This window comes from Eumetopias jubatus, unplaced genomic scaffold, assembly GCF_037043125.1.
Source record: "Eumetopias jubatus isolate StellerSeaLion01/CBP00866 unplaced genomic scaffold, mEumJub1_p1.0 scaffold_17, whole genome shotgun sequence".
In the NCBI taxonomy this organism is placed as follows: Eukaryota; Metazoa; Chordata; class Mammalia; order Carnivora; family Otariidae; genus Eumetopias; species Eumetopias jubatus.
This window is the reverse complement of record NW_028274823.1, coordinates 40,903,472-40,924,932: the sequence shown is the minus strand read 5'-3', so window position 1 is coordinate 40,924,932 and position 21,461 is coordinate 40,903,472. Positions and strand designations below refer to the sequence as shown.

At 36.7% G+C, this 21,461-nt stretch overlaps 1 protein-coding gene across 4 annotated transcripts in view; it reads right to left on the bottom strand.

Annotated features, from left to right (window-relative positions):
* PARG (poly(ADP-ribose) glycohydrolase) overlaps nucleotides 1-21,461 on the bottom strand; it is a 124,758-nt gene that overhangs the window by 63,558 nt on the left and 39,739 nt on the right. For all 4 annotated transcript variants that reach the window (XM_028098896.2, XM_028098895.2, XM_028098894.2 and 1 more), the window contains exon 8: nucleotides 3,658-3,750. In XM_028098896.2, the coding sequence (XP_027954697.2) occupies nucleotides 3,658-3,750 (93 nt within the window). The remainder of the gene's footprint in view (nucleotides 1-3,657; nucleotides 3,751-21,461) is intronic.

Genomic DNA, 21,461 nt, shown 5'->3' with positions numbered 1-21,461 from the left:
CATTTCCTACATACTCATTTTAAGCCAAGAAGACACAGGACATTTTTTCCTTCCAAGTTTTTATGATGGAAATGTCTTCTAGTTGTACCAAATTCATTGACCTTTTCTTTTCAGTATAATCCATGGGATCTATTACATTCCGTGGGTTTTATTCTATTTTAAATGTTTAAACTACATGTTTTCAAAGACATGACGGTAAAGCCAAGTTTATGTATCAGTTGTAAAGTTTTAAAATGCTCCAACATAATGTTTAAGATGCTTTTCCTTCAGCCTTTCAATAAGACCCAGAACTAAGAATCCTGGATATCTGCATTCATTTCAAACCAGTATACATAGACAACTGTCCTGATCATATCTAAGGAATCAACACCAAAAATGAAACCGAGGAAAGGCAGGCAAGACAAATCAAAACTGCAATGATGTAACAATTAACTTTTTTCTAAGTAAGAGAAAATGTACATCAGTGCTAGAATAAGAGTTTGCTAGAAAAAGAAAAGGTTAAATTTGCAGTTCAACTACTTCCCTTGGGAAAAAAACAAAGATAAACAAACAAGGGAAATGGAAAGAATCACTACAATATCCAAAATTCTCTCCTTTTCGGCCTTAGCAATTACCATTTCTAAGAAAGAGGAAACAGGTCATATGGATTTCCACCCTATACATTTATTTACAACCCAGCAATGAATTTAGAAAAGGTGAGAATGTATCAATGGCTTCAAGCAAACTGTTACTTAGTTTTAGTTAAAAATGAGCTTTTAACTGCCCTTTACCAAGTTATCCATAAAAATGACTAAAAATCAATGGTGATGTTTTAGGCTTAATGAACAATAAATACAAACATTTCTTAACCCCCAAATCACAAAGCAGTACAATTTTAAATAGAGTAATTGATTTCTATTTTCTTGGAGGAGAAATGTCTGAAAGCTCATACTTGGGGAAAACTAGAAAATGTGGCTCTTATCAAGTGCTCAGCTAGATAAAGTAAGAGACTGGTTTAATATGAACCAAGATCTTTCAAAAAGTTCATGTCCAAAATTTGTTTCCTTCTTTTAATTTCCTTTTTAAAAATCTAAAATTTACCTTTTGGTTTGGCCTAGAGAATGTTAATGTGATAAATCATTAAATAACCACATAGGCAATTTAATTTGCCATTATATTTTGATATCAAAGTGAAATGTTAACTTTCATAGCAGAGATTTACTTTTCAGTACAGTATAAAAGCCCAGATTTAAAATGTTGTCCCCACTAATACATGAATGGAAGAACAAAATTGTTTTTAGCCAGGTCAAAATGTTGGGGAGCCACAAATCTGATTTTGTTCTACCAAGTGCCTTATTAGAACTTATAAATTTAGATGTTTTTGAATATATATCTCATCACATAAAATATGGAAATGCTCTTGCCTAAGTGCAAGGGGAAGAGAAGATGATTAAGTGATTCATGTCTATAGGTTATATACTATCAATTATGAACTACACGTTGAATTAAAAAAACCCCATTTAATTAAGCACATGAAACTTGGGAACACAAAGAGGATTTCCCTTCAAGAAGAATATAATATAGTAGGGGGAGATATATAAAGATATAAATTACAAAATAATGATCTAAGTGTGACTTGAGTGTTATAGGAGGGATTAACTTTGGCTAGGAGAGGGTAGGGAAGGCTTTGCAGGGGACATAAAAGTTAAGCAGAACCTAAGAGATACTGAGAGATTTTACTAGGCAAGGAAAAAAGCAAGGAGAAAAAGGAAAAAGAGTGAACATGACACATAAGTAAGCAAAAAACTTCCAACATAAACAAGAGGAGTAGTCATATATATTTTCCCTGCCCAACAGAAAAACATATTTCAGACACAATGCATTAATGATGTGAAATTAAAGTTACATAAAATTAGAAATATCACAGTAAAATGCTAACAAATATGGCACATCAAAAAACATACAGTGGTTCTCAACTGAAGATGGCATGGCCCTCAGGCATTTGGTTATGTTTTTAGGTTGTCCCAATGACTGTGCTTGTGGTTTTGGGGGTACCCGCAATGACAAACTGCTGTGTTAAACCATTTCACACATTTGTAAACTGTTCCACCCAAAACGTCCCTAGGGCCTCTGTGAAGCAACAGTATTAGCGAAACCCTGGCTAGCATCCATGCAGCAAGGGATCTGGCTCTAGAAACAAAAGACAGAGGCAAATTCAAGCCACTGTTGTGAGAAACATAGGAAGAAAATTATAAAGAACAAACCAAAAACCTCTTATGGTGCTGATTTGAAAATGTATCCACAAATTCTTTGATATTTCCTCCTTTTTAAAAAAAAAAAATTTTTTTTTTTTTAAATTTTAGAAAGAGAGCACGAGCGGGAGGGTAGAGGGCGAGGGAGGGAGAATCTCAAGCAGCCTCTGCACTGAGTGCATAGTGAATGTAGGGCTCGATCTCACAACCCTGAGATCATGACCTGAGCCAAAACCAAGAGTCAGACACTCAACCAACTGCACCACCCAGGCACCCCGATATTTCCTCCTTCTAAGAGAGTCTAATTACCATCTCCTTGAGTGTGTTAGATTTAGTGACTAATTTGGAATCAATAGAAAAATAGCAGGAGTGACAGTAGGTGCCTTCAAAACCTAGGTCAAAAAAGGCACTGCCAATTTCTTGTTCTCTCCCTTAGGTGGCTTGTTCTGGAGAAGTTAGCAATCATGTCGTGAGGACAACCCAATCAGCCAATGGAGTGAGCCATCGCAAGAAATTGAGGGCTTCTGGGCACCTGGGCGGCTTAGTCAGGTTAAGTGTCTGCCTTCACCTCAGGTTGTGATCCCAGGGTCCTGGGATTGAGCCCCGTATCAGGCTCCCTGCTCTGTTGGGGAGCCTGCTTCTCCCTCTGCCTCTGTCTCTCTGTCTCTCATGAATAAATAAATAAAATCTTAGAAAAAGAAAAAAGAAATTGAGGGCTTCTGCCAGAAGCCATGTGAGTAAACCAACTTAGAGGCAGCTCCTCCAGTCTCAGTGAAATCTTCAGATGAGTACAGCCCTGACCAATACCCTGACTGCAAGCACAAAAGAGATCCTGAGCCAGAACCACTCAGCAAAGCTGCCTTGAATTCCTGACAGAGACTGTGAGATAATAAATGTTTGTTGCTGTAAGCCATGAAATTTTGAGGGAATTTATTATGTAGCTATAATTAATTAATATACTCCCCCCAAAAGAAGTAATACCAGATTCTTTCTTTCATTTTTAAAAGTTAAAAAAGCACCATGAGCTCATTTGTTATACAATACACCACTGTGGGGGTAAGGAGTGTGAGGTAGTAAGCCATTCTGAAGATAAAATGTTCTAAATCCATTAGTATGTTGTAGAATAGTGACTTTTTTTTTTTAAGTCAGAGATTGTTTAAACAAAAAGAGACTAGGGAGTCTGAATAAGCAAACTTCAACAGTGTAAACTGAAGCTCAGAAATTGAATGCTGCATTTTTAATGTCCTTTTGCAGCATTCCCTCTAGCCTCTAACCTGTCTTCAGTATAGCAAAATCCTTATACTCTTTGGCAAAAACTGTTTCCCATCTCTCTCTTTTCTCTCTTTGACCCTGGCCATTAGAGTTTAAAAGAAATTCAATTGTGAGTGCCAAGAAAGCTACTGAGGAAGGAGTTATTTCTACTAACCTGGGTGCAAATATTTGGCAGACAGAGTGCAATTTTCACCATATCAGGCAAAATGGACTGATATAAATGTTGAGCTTCTGCTTCTTCAAGTACCTGAAAACCAATAAAATATATTAGTGAATAATAACCAATGAACAAATGTTTGTTATGAAATTGAATTACATACCTGCTTTTCATAGGATCCCATAAGGCACATTATCAGTATCATTAAACACATGTAAAAGTACACCAACAGACGTGCACTAAGGTGGAACTCAGGTGAACTTACAAATTCATTTTCTTTTAAGATTTTATTTATTTATCTGACAGAAAGACAGCGAGAGGGGGAACACAAGCAGGAGGAGTGGGAGAGGGAGAAGCAGACGTCCCGCTGAGCGAGGAGCCTGATGCAGGGCTTGATCCCAGAATCCCGGGATCACGACCCGAGCCAAAGGCAGACACTTAACGACTGAGCCACCCAGGTGCCCTGTTTTGTTTTTGTTTTTTGTTTTTTTAAGAGTTTATTTATTTATTTGACAGAGAGAGCATAAGCAGGGGGAACAGCAGAGGGAGAGGGAGAAGCAGACTCCACGCTGAGCAGAGAGCCCGATGCGGGACTCGATCCATGACGTAAGCCGAAGGCAAATGCTTAACCAACTGAGCCACCCAGGTGCCCCTACACATTCATTTTCAAACATATCTAATTTACCTGAATACCCTCTGAAAATTAAGTATCCCAAATATCAAATACCTCTCATATCAACATTCACAATTAAATAAAACACTTGCAAATAAAAAAAAAAGCACATTCTGCCCTTGGTTACAACTAAAAACTGCTAGACCACTAAGGACTCTCCCAGAAACCCTCAGGAATCCATCCAGGTTCAATAGCTATAACTTTAAAAAATCACCATAAAAACCCTACTAATTATTTCAGAGCAGTGTATATTTTTCAAATCTAACCTACTTGGGTAGTCAACAATGAGGTTTCTGATGACCTTAGAATTTTTCTTTTTAGCATCCTTGGGAGGTTAAAACCACAATTCCCACATCATAATTTGAAGCACAACAAAGACAACATTCATAGCCCGTTTTTGTCTTTTATAATTTCCCATCCCTACAGGCTTTAGAAATTACTTTAGGTCTTTTGATCTAATTTCTCTCTAAAAATAGGGTATGTCTTTAAAAGTACTGAAAATGAAAACACTGTTAATTTGGAAATTAACCAATTTGGAATTAACCAATTAAACATTTGGAAATGAATTTGTCAGGATTAAAGTAAAACATTTATCAACTGAAAAATTACATTTGAACTAAAGGAGGTCTCACTTTTAATCCAGTCTGATTCTGTCATTATTACAAGAAAAGAAAAGTGAGGCCAAGGAGATTACCTGATTATCCTAGCTTTGAAGGTCAATTAGCAACTAAATCAAAACTAGAACCCAAGTGTTCCCACCTCTACTCCACTGCCCTCCTCACTTCTCTACGTGAAAGGGATTAATTAGGATCTGCAGCTGCACAAGGTATGTGTGTAAATATAAAAAGTAACAATTTACATCCACTCTGGTTTTACAGGGAATTTCTAATACTAAGAACGGTCTTTATACCAATATGCTAAAAATCCAACCTATGCTCACCTCCCTCTTTAAATTGGGACAGTGGGAAAACTAATACTGAGACTGAAAAGAAAGATACTTGCAATTCATGGAGTCTGGGATTCAATCACAGATATACAGAAAACTAAGTGAACAACACAATTATTAATTCTGGGGAAAACAAAAAGTTGTGCAAGAGTGGAAAAGCAATCATATCTTAGACATGTATAGTGCTTTTACTATCCTGCTTTAAAAAAACAGAATATTGATCTTAACTGAAATAATGATAACTATGGTAGGAAAATGGGAAGTAGAAATAAGGTTTGTGTTAATGGTGAAGGGGGAAGTGAACAATAGCTAAATCCTAATCCTCTATAATGGGAAGTTAACACAATTTTTTTAAAAAAGGGTAGAGTTCATTGTGATAAAATGGTTGCCTCTTCATTATAAGCCTCTTTAATAAAAATAAAAACTAAATTAGTCATAGAAGGCATCCTACTATTTTAGAGGTACACATCAAAGATACTTGCTTTCCTTTACCTGAAAATGCATAAAACATACTAATACATTTGTTTAAAATATTAAAACTCTTCTTACTTATAACTCATCTTTTGCTTTTAAAAACATATTTTGAAATAATTATAGATTCACAGGAAGTTGCAAAAATAGTATAAAGGAGCGCCTGGGTGGCTCAGTCGTTAAGCATCTGCTTCGGCTCAGGTCATGATCCCAGGGTGCTGGGATCAAGTCCTGCATCGGGCTCCCTGCCCCGACGGAAGGCTGCTTCTCCCTCTCCCACTCCCCCTGCTTGTGCTCCCTCTCTTGCTGTCTCTCTCTCTGTCAAATAAATAAATAAAATCTTAAAAAAAAATAGTATAGAGAGATCCAGTTTACCTTCCCCCAGTTTCCCTTAATGATTCCATTTTACAGAACTATAACAACATCAAAACCAGGAAATTAAAACTGGTGCAGTGTGTGTATCACTCTATACTATTTTTATCACACGTACATTTGTGCAACCAATACCAAAATCAAGATACAAAACTGTTTCACTACATCTCTCTCTCCTGCTATTCATTTAGCCACACCCTCCTTCCTCCAACCATTCCTAAGCCCTAGCAACCATGTATGTTTTCCATCTCTATAATTTTGTTATGTTATATAGATGGAATCAAATAGTATATGTCATTTTAAGATTGACTTTTTCAGCCAGCATAATGCCCTTAAGATCAAATCAAGTTGATACAAGCATCAATAGTTACTCCCCTCTTACTGTTGAGTAGTATTCCATGGTATCAATATACTACAGTTTGTTTAACCATTCATTTACTGAGGGACATTTTGGTTGTCTCCAATTTTTGGCTGTCACAAATAAAGCTGCCTTTTACTTTCAGTCTGCCTATTATCATTATGTTTGAACTGATTTCTTATAAAGAGCATATAGTGCATCACTTTTTTATTCACTTTGTAAATCTCTTTCAATTGGCAGATTTAGACTATTTACATTTAATCATGAATATGTTAGCAAATACTCACTTCATTTTTTATTTTCTATTTCTTTTATCTGTTCTCTTTTTCCTTCCTTCCTATGGGTTACTTAAACATATTTTAGAATTCCATTTTTATTAATCTAAAATGTTTTTGAGTGCATCTCTTCGAATAGATTTTATTGGCTGTTCTAGACATTACATTACATATAACTTCTCAGAGTTTATTGGTGTCAACATCTTAACAGTTCCAGTAGAGAAATTTTACCTTTGTTCAAGTCCCTTTAGCCTCTCCCCATTTATAATATAATTGTCTTCAATATTTCCCAACATACACTGAGAACCAGTGTTATAATTATTGAAAAATGGTTAAAGAGAAAATGTCAAACACAATTTAGAATACTCAAGAAGAAAAGTCTATTTACTACATGTTGACTCTTTCTGTTGTTCTTTCTTCCTTCCTGATGTTCCAGAATTCCATCTTTTATCATTTCCTCTCTGTTTCAAGAAATCCCTTTAGACATTCTTTTAGGATAGGTCTACTAATGACAAAGTCCCTTCCTTTTCCTTCATCTGAGAATCATGGTTTCCCCTTTATTCCTGATGAATATTTTTATTGGATATAGAATTCTGGGTTGACTTTTCTTTCCCTTTATTCCTTTGAAAATATTGTATCACTTCCTTTGGTCTCCATGTTTCCTGATGAGAAATCCACTATCAAATGGTTTTCCTCCTACAGGCCATGTGTCATTTCTCTCCTAATGCTTTCAAATGTTTTCTTTGCCTTTTAAGAAGTCTGACTATATGTCTTGGCATGGATTTCTTGGGTTTATCATCTTTGGGGTTCATTTGGCTTCTTCAAGCTGTAGGTTTATGTCTTTTGTAAAATTTGGGGGAATTTCAACTATTATTTCTAGTTTTTAGCTACTATTTCTTCTCTTTCTTTCAGACCTGACCTCTTTCTCCTCTCTTTCTAGTACTAAAATGACATGAATGTTAGATCTTTTGTTATAGTCGCAAAGGTCTTTAAACTGTTTTTTCTTTTTGCCAGTCTATTTTCTTTGTGTCGTTCAAAATGAGTAATTCTGTTGTTCTTTTTTAAGTTCACCATTTCTTTCTTCTGTCATTCCATTTCCTCATTGAGCTCATCCATTGCATTTCTTTAAAAATTTCAGTTATTGTATTTTTCAGTTCTAGAATTTCTACTTGGTTTTTCTTTGTAGCTACTATCTATTTCCTGAAACTATTTTTCATTGCTCATTGAAGCCTTTTTGATGGCTGCTTTAAAATCTTGTCACACAATTCTAACATCTGTTTTATCTTGGGGTTGGAGTCCATTGATTGTCTTCTCATTTCAACTCAGATTTTCCTGATTCTTGGTGATGAGTCATTTTTTATTGGAATCTGGATATCTTGGGTATTATGTTAGGAAATTCTGGATCTTATTTAAATCTTGTTTTAGCAAGCCTTCTGTAACAAAGAAAGGCAAGAGCTGCCTCATTACTGCCAGTTCAGAGTAGAAACTCAGGCCCTCTACTTATGAGGACTGGGGAAGACATCTTGTGCCACTGGGTGGAGGTGAGAGTTCAAGCTCCCTGCTAGACCTCTACTGTACTTTTCTAGGGCCCCACAGACCCTAGCTGGTCAGTCTTTTCTCTACCTTTCAGAGTCTTCTTATATTTATATAGTGTCCAGGGTTTTTACCTGTATTTAGGAGAAGGACGGGGAGAAATGTCTATCCAAACATTTTTAACCTAAAGACATTTAAACTTTATGTGTCTAAATGGGCTGACAGCTTCTCCTCTGGGTACCTGTCCTTGTCTTTTAAAGCTGGCATACCAAGTAGTTGCTGCCATGCTTTGCTGATGGTCACAAGCTTTAAAATATCACTTATTTATCTGATAAAACGTTACTGCACTAGACTTCTTCACAACTGTCAACACTTCAGAGCTATGTCTAAATGCTGCTTTGGAAACACAAACGAGAACATAAAAAAACATCATTCAAGAACATAACCAACCCAACTACTGTTTGAGATAGAATGCATAATTTAAAAAGCTACCATGACCTTATGCCTTCTCACATATTATATTTTTATGCAAATGTTACCTTTTATAAATTATTTATTATTAATCTATACAACATAAACAAAGATATAAATAATGAAAGGTTTTTAAAATGTAAGTCATTTCTTTACTTCTAGAGTAGCAAGAACCTTAAACAATAAATAGTAAATGTTTACTTATAATATAGCATATATTATGTTTATTTATAAAAATGGCAATGATGATTATAAGGAAAATAAACGTAAGATAATAAAAGGAGAGCTTTGTTAAATTTTCCCACAAGTAAAGCCCTGTTCTCTATTGGATAGTCTGCATAGATAATTACATGCAGCAGGTGTTTCTGCATGTGTGTGTGTGTGTGTGTATTGTTCTTTTTATTCTAGTCCCACAAATCCACTATGTGTATGTCTCATTCAGAATTGACACAGTGAGTTTCAAAATTATAATGCTATTTTATAATTATATATATAATTATATATATTATATAATTTTATAATGCTATTTTGCTCATCTCTTCTCCTTAAACTATAAATCTCTTTGTTAATTCAACTGGCCAGTAAACAAATATTGAGTACTTATTATGTACCAGACACTGTGCCAGGAATGAAGATAGAACTGTAAACAATAACAGACATGATCACTGACCTCATGAGTCTTAAAACAGAAAGTCCTATGCTCTTTCTGTGACACACCCCCCGCCCCAATAGGTCAGCCCTAACCCCGAACGATTGTCATGGGTCATACTGCAAGCTCATCACAATGACTATACAAAGGCTATCTTTCTTTCTCCCTTTAGCAGATAGAAACATGGACAAACTACTAAAAAAGAGTTACTGGGGCGCCTGGGTGGCTCAGTCGTTAAGCGTCTGCCTTCGGCTCGGGTCATGATCCCAGGGTCCTGGGATTGAGCCCCGCATCGGGCTCCTGCTTGGCAGGAGGCCTGCTTCTCCCTCTCCCACTCCCCCTGCTTGTGTTCCCTCTCTCACTGTGTCTCTCTCTGTAAATAAAGAAATAAAATCTTTAAAAAAATAAATAAATAAAATAAAAAATAAAAAAGAGTAACTGACTTGCCAAATGTCAAAACATTATGATTTAAATCTCAAGAAGCATGCAAATGAAGAGATGTTTACTTATTTCTTCTTTCTTAGAATACTTGACCAACTAAAACTAAATCTGTGAACTGTGCTCTATTACTACAGACATAGTCATAATGACCAAGTACAGTGTCCGGCACACAGAAAGTATTAAATAAATAATGACTTCTGAACTTTGAGACAGTAAGTGAAACCTGTAGCTGAAAAAAAAAATCAGAAAACTACCATCATTTTACTAAAAGAGTAAGTTTCCATAGATCTACTTTAAACAGTTCATAGCAAACAACTTTTAAAAAGTGACCAGTCACAAATCAATGAATATAATAAATACCTTAAGTCATTCCATTTTATCTACTGGTCTAAACCTAGTTAGATCCCAGTAAAACTTTAAAGTTACTAATAATCTCTTTTAATGAAAATTTTCAAAAAAACCCTTTATAGACAAGGTTTAGCCTATTAAATTTTATTACATAATTTTTCAAAAAAAAATTACATCACACCCCACAACTTGAAGAGGAAAAAAAGTCATACTCCTATGACCCTGAAATTAAAATAACTACTCAACTTTGTTAATTTTTTAACTAAATGGTATACTATATTTTATTGCAACTTGGTTTTTTGCCATAAGAGAAAGCCATAGAAGTCTTCCCGTTAATAGAATGATAAATGCTACATAGTATTCCATAGTATAAATGTATAATTCCCTATCAATAGTAATTATTTTTCCCAACATTATATGAAACTGAGGGTTCTAGAGGGGAGGGGGGTGGGAGGATGGGTTAGCCTGGTGATGGGTATTAAAGAGGGCACATTCTCATGAAGCACTGGGTGTTATACGCAAATAATGAATCATGGAACACTACATCAAAAACTAATGATGTAATGTATGGTGATTAATATAACATAATAAAAAAATACAGCAAAGTTAAAATAACTATACACTTAATACCCATATATGCAGTAGTTTCTATAATTAAATTACATTTTTCTATATTTACTTTTGTCACATAACTAACCATCCATCAATCCATTTTTAAATGCATTTTGAAGTAATTGGTGACATCTGTACATTCATCACTTCAGCCTGCATATCAATAAGTATAGTTTAATATTTAATTTTATATTTATTTACAGTTTTTTTTCTTTTGCAGTAAAATTTAAATTCAATGAAATAAAATAATCTTAAGTGGTATATTTAAGTGGCATTATTACCATTCAACAAATTTTTTACAAATGCATATGCCTGTATAACCTAGACCCTTATCAAGATACAGGATATTATCAAAACCTTAAAAGTTCCTTGGGGCGCCTGGGTGGGGCTCAGTCAGTTAAGCATTTGCCTGCGCCTCAGGTCATGATCCCAGGGTCCTGGAATCGAGTCCCATATCGGGCTCCCTGCTTCTCCCTCTCCCTCTGCCTGCTGCTCTCTCTACTTGTGCTCTCTTCTCTCTCTCAAAAATAAATAAAATCTTAAAAAAAAAAGAGAGAACCTTAAAAGTTCTCTCATGCCCCTTCCCAGGAAACTCCTGCCCCCACACCTGAGGGACTATCAATGTTCTAATTTGTTCTATTATAGATTTGTTCTGCCTCTTATAAAACTTTATGCACTGGAAACAAAGGACCTGTACTGGTTTATGTAAGGCTTTTTCTTCCTCAACACAATGTTTTTGAGATATATGTATGTTTAATCAGTGATTTTGTTCCCCTTTTATTATTTTATTCAATTATATGAATACACCACAATTTGTTTATTCATTCTCCTGTTGATAGACACCTGGGCTATTTCTAGGTTTTGGCTATTAGATAAAGATGTTATAACATTCTTCTATAAACACAGGATTTTTGGGGAACACACTTTCATTTTTCTTGGGTATAGAAAGGAACAGAATTAGGAGCGCTTAGGTGGGGCTCAGTCAGTTAAGCTCAGGTCATGGTCTCAGGGTTGTGGGACTGACCGAGTTGGGCTCTGCACTGGGCATGGAGCCTACTTAAGATTCTCTCTCTCCCTCTCTCCCTCCCAGTCCCTCCTCTCACTCTCTAAAAACAAAACAAAACAAACAAAACCCCAGAATTAACGAATTAATGGATCATAGGGTAGATAAATGTTTAGTTTTCTAAGGAACTACCAGACCTCTCCCCAATGTAGTAGTACCACTGTACCACTGTACACTCCAATAACAAAATATGAGAGTTCCAGTTGCTCCATTTCTCTACCTACACTTGGTCATTTTAGCTTCAGCCTTTCTATTGTTTGTGTACTAATATCTCATTCCAATTTTCACTGGCATTTCCCCAATGACAAATGATATTGAGCACTTTTTAATGTGCTAATTGATCATTTGTATGCCTTTCTTTGTGATGTCTTTTAAATTCTTTTGCTCATTTAATAAGGTTGTTTGTCTTTTTAATTTTTAATTATAGTTATTTATATATTCTAAATACAAGACCCTTGTTAGAGAAACTTTTTGCAAATATTTTCTTCCTGTCTTTAGTTTGTCTATTCATTTTCTTAATGTCCTTAGATGATGAGTATTCATTAATTTTTTTTCTTTTATGGCTAATATTTTCTGTGTCCTATGAAATCATTGCCTAAATGACAAAGGTTCTTTCTTCTGAAGCTTTATGGTTTTAGCTTTTATATTTAGAATTATTTTCTATGTATGCTGTGTAGGAAGAGCTGAAGTTCATTTTTCCCTCATATGTATATCCAGTTCTTCCAGCATCATTTGTTAAAAGACATTTCTTTCTCACACTAGATTGCTTTGGCACCTTTGTTGAAAATCAAATGATTATATAATCATGGGTCTGTTGCTGGGTTTTCTTGGTTTTCCACGGATGAATTTGATTCTTTGTTTCATTTTGTTTTTATTTTAGTATAATTAACATACAATGTTATATTAGTTTCAGATGTATAATATAATGATTCAACAATTCTATATATTACTCAGTGACCATCACAATTGACTTTTTTTTTTTAAAAGATTTTATTTATTTGAGAGAAAGAATGAGAGAGAGAGAGAGCACATGGAGAGGGGGGAGGGTCAGAAGGAGAAGCAGACTCCCCGCCGAGCAGGGAGCCCGATGTAGGACTCGATCCCGGGACTCCAGGATCATGACCTGAGCCGAAGGCAGTCGCCCAACCAACTGAGCCACCCAAGCGCCCCATCACAATTGACTCTTATACCACTACGGCATGATATTAGTTTCCTTAGGCTGCTGTAATGAAGTACCACAAACTATGTGTCTTAAAACAACAAAAATTTATTCTCTCACAGTTTTGGAGGCTAGAAGTCTGAAATCAAGGTGCTGGCAGGGTTATCCTCCCTCTGAAAGCTCTAGGGAAGAAACTTTCCATGCCTCTTCCTAGTTTCGGTAGCTACTAGCAATTCTTGGGGTTCCTTTGCTTTTAGAAGCTTTCTAACAAATAGTAGCCACTATTATGATAATGATACATATTTTGCCCTCTGCCTTTTTTAACATTTTACTACAGTTAAATGACTAAATATGCAACAAGACTTAGTTACATTTCTGACTTTCCTAATTTCTCCTTCCTCTGTGACTCTATGGTCACACCCACACACCTGTACTACAGCACTTATTAGAGTAACTTATTCACATGTTTGTTTCCTCTCCTTCAATCTGTGAAACTGTGCAACAGCAGGGACTGTATCTCTGACATCTTGTATTCCAGTACAAAGCATAGTATTTAGTACTCACTATTATTTGCTGAATAAAGAGTTAATCAAAATAAAACATTTTACCTTGAAAGTATCCCTGAAAAATAGAAAGCATAAGGACATCTAAAGAAACTACAGCTCAAAGGAGGTAAAGCAATTTCCCACACTCACACTTAGTGACATAAATTAAGACTAGATGCCAGGGCTTTGCTTGCCAGGTTTTAGAGAATGGAGCACTGGCCAAGAAACTGGAAGACTATAGTCAGAGGCGCAGATCTGCATTTACTCTCTCTGTATTAACAAAAATTCCTGAATTCTTTATTTCCTCATCTATAATAAGGATAATTCTAACTCTGTTTAACTTACAGAGTTATGAAGACTCAGATGTAACAGTGTTTTATGAATTCTAAAGCCCCACATACAAATGCAAAATAATAATAATAATAATAATAATAATAATCTAATGAGCCAGTAATTCACAACCTCTCTGGAGCCTCCCTCTACCTTCATCACCCCCACATCAATTAACTGCCAAGTCCTACTGACTGATCCAGCAGGAACTTACATATTCATTACCTCCTCTTAATCACTACTACTAAGCTACCCTGACTCAGCCCTTCATCCAATCTCCCCCAGAGTGCTACAGTAATCTAATTGCTGCCCTACTGCTGGCCCACCTTCAGTTTCTGCACAAGTACACCCTGGTGTGTTCCTGTTCCACTTGAAAGCTTTCAATGGCTTTTTATTGCCTTTACAATACAGTATAACTCTTTGAACTAATAACCAATTACCTGGCCTTAGATGCTAGTCTAGTCTTCTTTAGCACATATACACACCACCTTCTGTGCATTTTACATACTAGGCAACTCAGCAATTTACTCTTCTTGAGTACCTACCTGTGCTGCCACAGATACAATTTGTGCTACACCTACAATATCTTTCTTACTCAACTATAAAACTTCCCTAACCTTTTGATGTCTTGCTCAAACAACATGTTGCTTCAAAGTCTACTCAAACTGATTTGCCAGCTAGAAGGTAACTTTACCTCTTGCAATTTATCTGTACTTTTTTTCACAAGACACTTAAAACTTCCTTCTTTATATTGTAGTTATTTATGGATATGCCTACTAGTGTTTACTAGAAGTTCCTTTAAGATAAGATTTATGGGGGCACCTGGGTGGCTCAGTCAGGCATCTGCCTTCGGCTCAGGTCATGATCGCAGGGTCCCGGGATCGAGCCCCATGTCAGGCTCCCTGCTCAACAGGAAGTCTGTTTCTCCCTCTCCCTCTGCCCACTCATGCATGCATGCTCTCTCTCAAATAAATAAATAAATAAATACTAAAAAAAAAGATTCATGTTGCTTCACTATGCCTAGAACACTGATACTCATATGTAACATTCCCAATAAAAATATCTGTTCAATTAACGGAAATTTTCTTTTTTTTAATTAACTGAAATTTTCTATCATAGGTAATTTTACAAAGCTCATCCTCTTCCTCTTCTCCACTGCCTATGAGAATCTCCACTGCTTAGGGCAAATACTAGAGTTTCTTTCCTTCTTTCTTTTCCTTGTTTTTTTCTTTTTAAGGAAAAGTAAATTAAACTGTATATGGAATGAGCTTTCTATAATATACCTAAAACTTAATGGGGTTACCTCTAGAGATCCCAAGTCTGAGAGACAGGTTCATATTTCAAAAATTAAAAAGAGGGGCATATAGGTGGCAGTTAGTTAGGCAGCAGAATCTTTGGTTTCACTCAAGTTGTGATTTCGGGGTGATGAGATCAAGCCCCGTATCGGGCTCTGTGCTCAGCATGGAGTCTGCTTGGGACTCTCTCCCTATCCCTCTGCCCCTCACCCCTGCACACTCTCTTTCTCTCTCTAAAAATAAATAAATAAATCTTTAAAAAAATTAAAAAGAAATAACATAAGTCAGAATTATCAAGATCTTTCAGATCCACTTATTCTTCAGGCATGTCTTTAGACTACAAAATTAAATGTTAGCGAGAAAAAAGCCAATTATAGCACTAAATTATGTAAGGGTAAAAAAAATCAACTGGAGAAGGTGAATGTTTCTAACATTTATTTGTGCGTGACTAAGGCTGACACTCTGAAGAGAATGTGACAGCTTACAAGAAAACAAACTCACTCACTCCCCCTTAATTTCGGAAGGCTCATGCAAGTCTGACAGGCCAACCACAGGGTGATCTCTCATGTGTATCATCCATGACAATTACAGCTTCAATAAAAATGTTCCCCAAATTTTAATAAAGCCCTACTGGTTTTCAGGAAAGAGCTAGCCTAACATTTTCATATTTAAGAAAGCATATTTCAGAAATTAGTGAATTATTCTGTGCACCTAATTAAGACTGTCTAAAATTGTTATCTTAAGGCAGCAAAAGAGGTACAAAATGAATGTTGTGGAGGAGAACAAGGTGATACAAAAGGGTGAGTGCTAACAAGGGTCAGTGTTGGTGGCACAGGGAAAAGACTGCACTGAGAAGCCATCCTGCCTCTCTATCATCTTTGCTTTGGTTTGGTTTTCCTCTTTAAACAGCTATTAAGAGTTCCCCTATGAATTTTCAAAGTGCTATGACTAAATCTGGGGAGCAGTGATAAAAACCACAGCTCATTATAAGCATTTGAAATGATTTAAGGATAATGCAAAAGAGGCTTCAAAGTATTTATCTTGTGACTTACACTGGAAATAATCTGTACCTGTTAGTATATTAATTCGATAGTTATTTAATATGGGGTAAATCAGGCTGCTATAGGCACTTCCTCTTCTTCCCCATCACTGGTTGTCAGCAACAGAAGGAAAAAAAGGAAAAAGAGTGCTAAGCAGTGGAATCTCATTTTATTCCAAGTCTCCAATCCCCTAGCCAAGCTCGTATTCGACAGTATAGGCAAGAGAAATCAGGAAGGAGGTGAGAAAGGGCTCTCCCAGAGGGTCCTCACAATTCCGTTTCTAGCCTCTCCCAATCACTGTTTTGTTGCTCATGACACAACTCTGCACTAGTTTCTCTCTTCATTCAGAAAACCAGCCACCATTGCCTTAAAATTCACAGGTTTTGTAGATGGAAACTGCACCATCATGTACTCCTAAATTGAAATAATTAACAACTCATCTGGGAAACACCAACTTAGGAAGAATATCTTCATCCAGTTCTTAAAACAAACTATGCCTCCAATCAACAACTGCCACAATATCTCCTATACAAATTTCATGAGATTATACAGGAATAAAATTGTGTAGGTTTATGAAACATGAAGGAAGCTCTTCTCTAAACAATATTTACTGATAATGACAATCTTTTTTCATGCTAATAATAAAATGCACAGATTATTCTTACCTTAGGACAAGGCATAATAACGCATCCTCATTATCCTCTGCTCCAAAGAAGAATTTAGTTCTCAATGCTGTTACGGTAAATGATTATCCTTTAGGGAACAATCCCACACTAGCACAGGAGGCTCTGATAGGTCTTTTTCATCTCTCACTCCTATTACCGTATGACTACATGGCCATATCCATCAATCACGTTAGCAAACACCACCAAACCACTACGCTATTACATACAAGCCAACAGATATTTTCAATACCATAGAGTCACACTATTATCCATCTTTTATAGCCAGGCAATCAAACTGAACATGACAAGATTTCAGAGAAATAGCTAATGGTAATGTAAGTTTTCTAGTCCTAGAAGCAAGATGAACTTAATTCATTCAAGAAATGTAAATGAGTAGTAACTTCAATCTTTTACTATAATTTATACTTTTAATGAGAATATTTTTGAACTATAAGAAATACTTTAAAATTACTTATTTTTAGTAACTTTTTTTTTAAGATTTTATTTATTTATTTGGCAGACAGAGAGAGACAGTGAGAGAGGGAACACAAGCAGGAGGAGTGGGAGAGGGGGAAGCAGTCTTCCCACAGAGCAGGGAGCCCGATGTGGGGCTCCATCCCAGGACCCTGGGATCATGACCTGAGCCGAAGGCAGACGCTTAACGACTGAGCCACTCAGGTGTCCCTAGTTTTAAGTAACTTTTAAGATAGTTCAAAGACAGCTTCTCACACACCACTAGAAAAATAAACTGCCATATAAACCAAGTAATGTGCATACATATATATTATAGCATTTAAATTTAATTCTTAAATTATACAGCATGAATTAAGAATCAATATTATTAGTCCAAGCTTCACTCTTATGAACAAGGCTAAACACATATTTTTCCCAAAAGGTTTGAGGGCACCCCCTGGTGGCAGATTCTTTGGAGGAAAAAAACGCGTTAAGTAGTAGAAAACAAATGCTATTACGATGAAAATATCTTTTTTTTTTAAGGTTTTATTTATTTGGGCGCCTGGGTGGCTCAGTTGGTTGAGCAACTGTCTTCAGCTCAGGTCATGATCCTGGAGTCCTGGGATCAAGTCCCACATCGGGCTCCCTGCTCAGCGGGGAGTCTGCTTCTCCCTCTGACCCTCCCCCTCTCATGCTCTCTCTCTCTCTCATTCTCTCTCTCAGATGGATGAATAAAAAAAACTTAAAAAAAAAAGATTTTATTTATTTGACAGAGAGAGACACAGCGAGAGAGGGAATACAAGCAGGGGGAGTGGAAGAGGGAGAAGCAGGCTTCCCGCTAAGCAGGGAGCCGGATGCGGGACTTGATCCCAGGACACTGGGATCATGACCTGAGCCGAAGGCAGACGCTTAACAACTGAGCCACCCAGGCGCCCTACAATGAAAATATCTTTTTAAAAAATTGACCAGACTCTACTCAACAACTCAGTTATTTCAAGCAATATCCAATGTAGAAAAAAATTCAAAATGTGATCAAAGAATGTTAAGAAATCTCTGAAGCTCCCTATGAAAAAAATCTGACCAGCAGTGGCTTCCAGGTAGCAAGACCAGCAAGATGTCCATCACAGAAGGAACCTGAGAGATGACCCCGTCCAGTACAGAAGAAACCTTTCTAGCCACCAGCCACACATATCAACTAAGCATTTGAAATGTGGCCGGTGTGACTGAGCAACTGAATTTCATATTTTATTTCACTTTATTTTTTAAATTTATTTTTTAAAATTTATTTATTTATTTGACAGAGAGAGCGAGAGAGGGAACACAAGCAGGGGGAGTGGGAGAAGGAGAAGCAGGCTTTCCACCGAGCAGGGAGCCTGACGCGGGGCTTGATCCCAGGACCTTGGGATCATGACCTGAGCTGAAGGCAGACGCTTAACAACTGAGCCACCCAGGTGCCCTTTATTTCACTTTAAATGGCCACATATGGCTTTGGCTACTGTTTGGACAAGACAGATCCAGTCCTATTTGCTACTGTTATTCCACTGCAGAAAAAAGTCACCAGAGCAATCCAAGGAAGATTCAAAAGTTTCCAGACATATGTAGAACTGGATGATACAAATACATATGACCAAATCTATACCTTTTTGTTTGGGGATTTTTAAGTGCAACTATTTTAATTCAACTGCACTGAGCTACTCTGGGTAACTGCAATTCATTTTAGAATACAAATGAGTTTGAAAATGGTCAGATATTCCTTTTGAAATAATTTTGGCTTTACAGTCTATATAAAACTGAAGATTTGTGACAACAGGTATAGCATTTAGCTGCATCAAATAAAACAGATTAAGAGTTCAGGCTCAATTATCACCTGGGGCATTCATTCTTTTCTTACATGTAGAGAATAAGAAGGTAAATGGGTCCTTGGACCGTGGATTAGCTGAGCTCAGGAATCCAAGAAAGAGAACAGCCCAGGAGGCCTCGTCTCTACTTTATACTTAACTCTAGTAGTATGTTGCTATTTATTTCAAGCACCTATTGAGGACTCACTTTGTCTGGGACATCATATTGAGTACTGTGAGGAATAAAGACAGACAACGCAAGGTCTCTGTTCTCTAGAAATTCACTACCTTTTAGGGTAAAAATGTCCTATAAACAACCATAAGGGTTGTGTGTACTGGCCTCACTTTTTCTGATACCAACTACCAATCTCAAATGGTCAAGTGTCACTTTACACAAATAATTCCTAAATCTTCCATTAAGAAACTGTGGTTTAAGACCCACATTTGTGTGTTAATCTACTCTTCTTGAATATCTTGAATTTAGTTCAAGGAACATTTACTGAGCACCAGCAATAAGCTAGAAAACACTAAGATGCCCTAGAGAAGTTCAGCCTCATGAAGGGTGCAGACACTTTGTAGACAGATCAGGTGTTATGCAACAAGTTCATGGAGATACTACTGTGAGCACAGAGAGGAGTTTTTAGCAGATAAAAATACTTTCCTCTCTCAGAAGAGAGGAAAGAGTTCTTGGAGGAGATAAAGACTGCTGAGTCTGGACAGGTGGATTAAGAGCAAGCCAACAACATGCCAAGGAATCATAAGCAACAGTCATTAGAATATCAGGTTTGGAGTAGGAAAGTGGCAAGAAATGAAGCCGGAGAAGTGGCAAAGGCAAGGCCACGGAACATCATAAATATCACCCAGGAGAGTTGAAAATAGATGAGGTGCCACATAAGGTTTGAAGATATATGCTTCAGAGAGCTCACTGTGTGTGAGCAGCATGAAGGATGGATTTGAAGGGAGCAACACTGAACATGGGGGTCAGCTGGATGACTGGTGCAATATACCATCTGAGTCATAAAGATGGCATGGATTAGACAAGTATAGTAGAAGTAGAGGTGAGGCTCAAGAAGTGTTTAGGAAGTAAAATTATGGTGTCTTAATATAAGAAGCTGACAGAGAAAAAGAGCTGAAGATAAAGATCTGAATGTGCCCAGCATTAAGTGGTTTTTAAAGCTCTTGGCACTAGGTTAAGTGATAGGGACATAACAAAGAACAAATCAAATCACAGCCTCCTTCAAGGAAGGCTAAGAGAGATGAACAAGGAAAAAGTCCGTAACAGAAGTGACAGGGGCAGTAAAGATGGGCAAGTGTTAATCAGGCCTCTGGGAGAAGGGTGAGGCCAGAAAAGATAGAGTGACATCTGTATCCTAAAGTATAATGCTATTTTGGACTTGCTGAATTTTAGGAATGGAATAAAACTAGCTTTTCTTTTGCGATAACAAGAAAGAGATGAATAAATAATAATGAAAACCTAAAATAAAGGAACTGAAAAAATTTACCTTTTAGATGTCTCTGAGGTATGAAGTAGGAACAGATGGACAGTAGAGTGCACGTGAAGATTAGAAAACACTGCGAAGGTTCAGAACCAAAGAGTAATGAGGAAAAATATATACAAGACAGCAAAAAAGAACCAAAGGCCAAGTTAAGATTCAATAACAGGGACTCTCAGTAAGGCCTATCCAAAAAATTTATGATTTATTTCCTGCTTTCCTCCCTCCTTCCTTCCCTTCCTTTTTTTTCAGTAAAGAGGAAAGGAAACAGGTAGCCAGATGCTATCAGAGTTGAAAGCGAGCAGATACTAAAGATCAATGAGAATCAGATGAAAAAACAGACTCCAGGTACCAGGCTGGGCAGGAAGAGAAAGGCAGGAGAGAGCCAACAGACTACAACTGTTTTGCAAGGTGTGTTCCATGGAATACCAGCTATAAGGGAAATCATAAGTTATTATACAGAAAAGGGTCCTATTTGTAAATAAGTTTGGGAAAAATGTTTAATTAACCAAAACTAAGCAGGTTTCTTTACTCTAAGATTCCTCAGAACTATTCCCAGTAGGAGGATAGACTATGCAGCACACTAACTTGACCATTCAATCCTTTATTTACAAAGTATTTGAGCAACATAACGTGGGAAACAGTGGCCCAGAAGAAAAGAGACAGAAGCAGCAGACTTAAAAACAGAGTACAGCAGGACTATGTGAACTGAAAACTAGGAGGCTATGGTAAGAGAGTAGTTCAGAACTCATGACTTTAGTGAAGGAATTG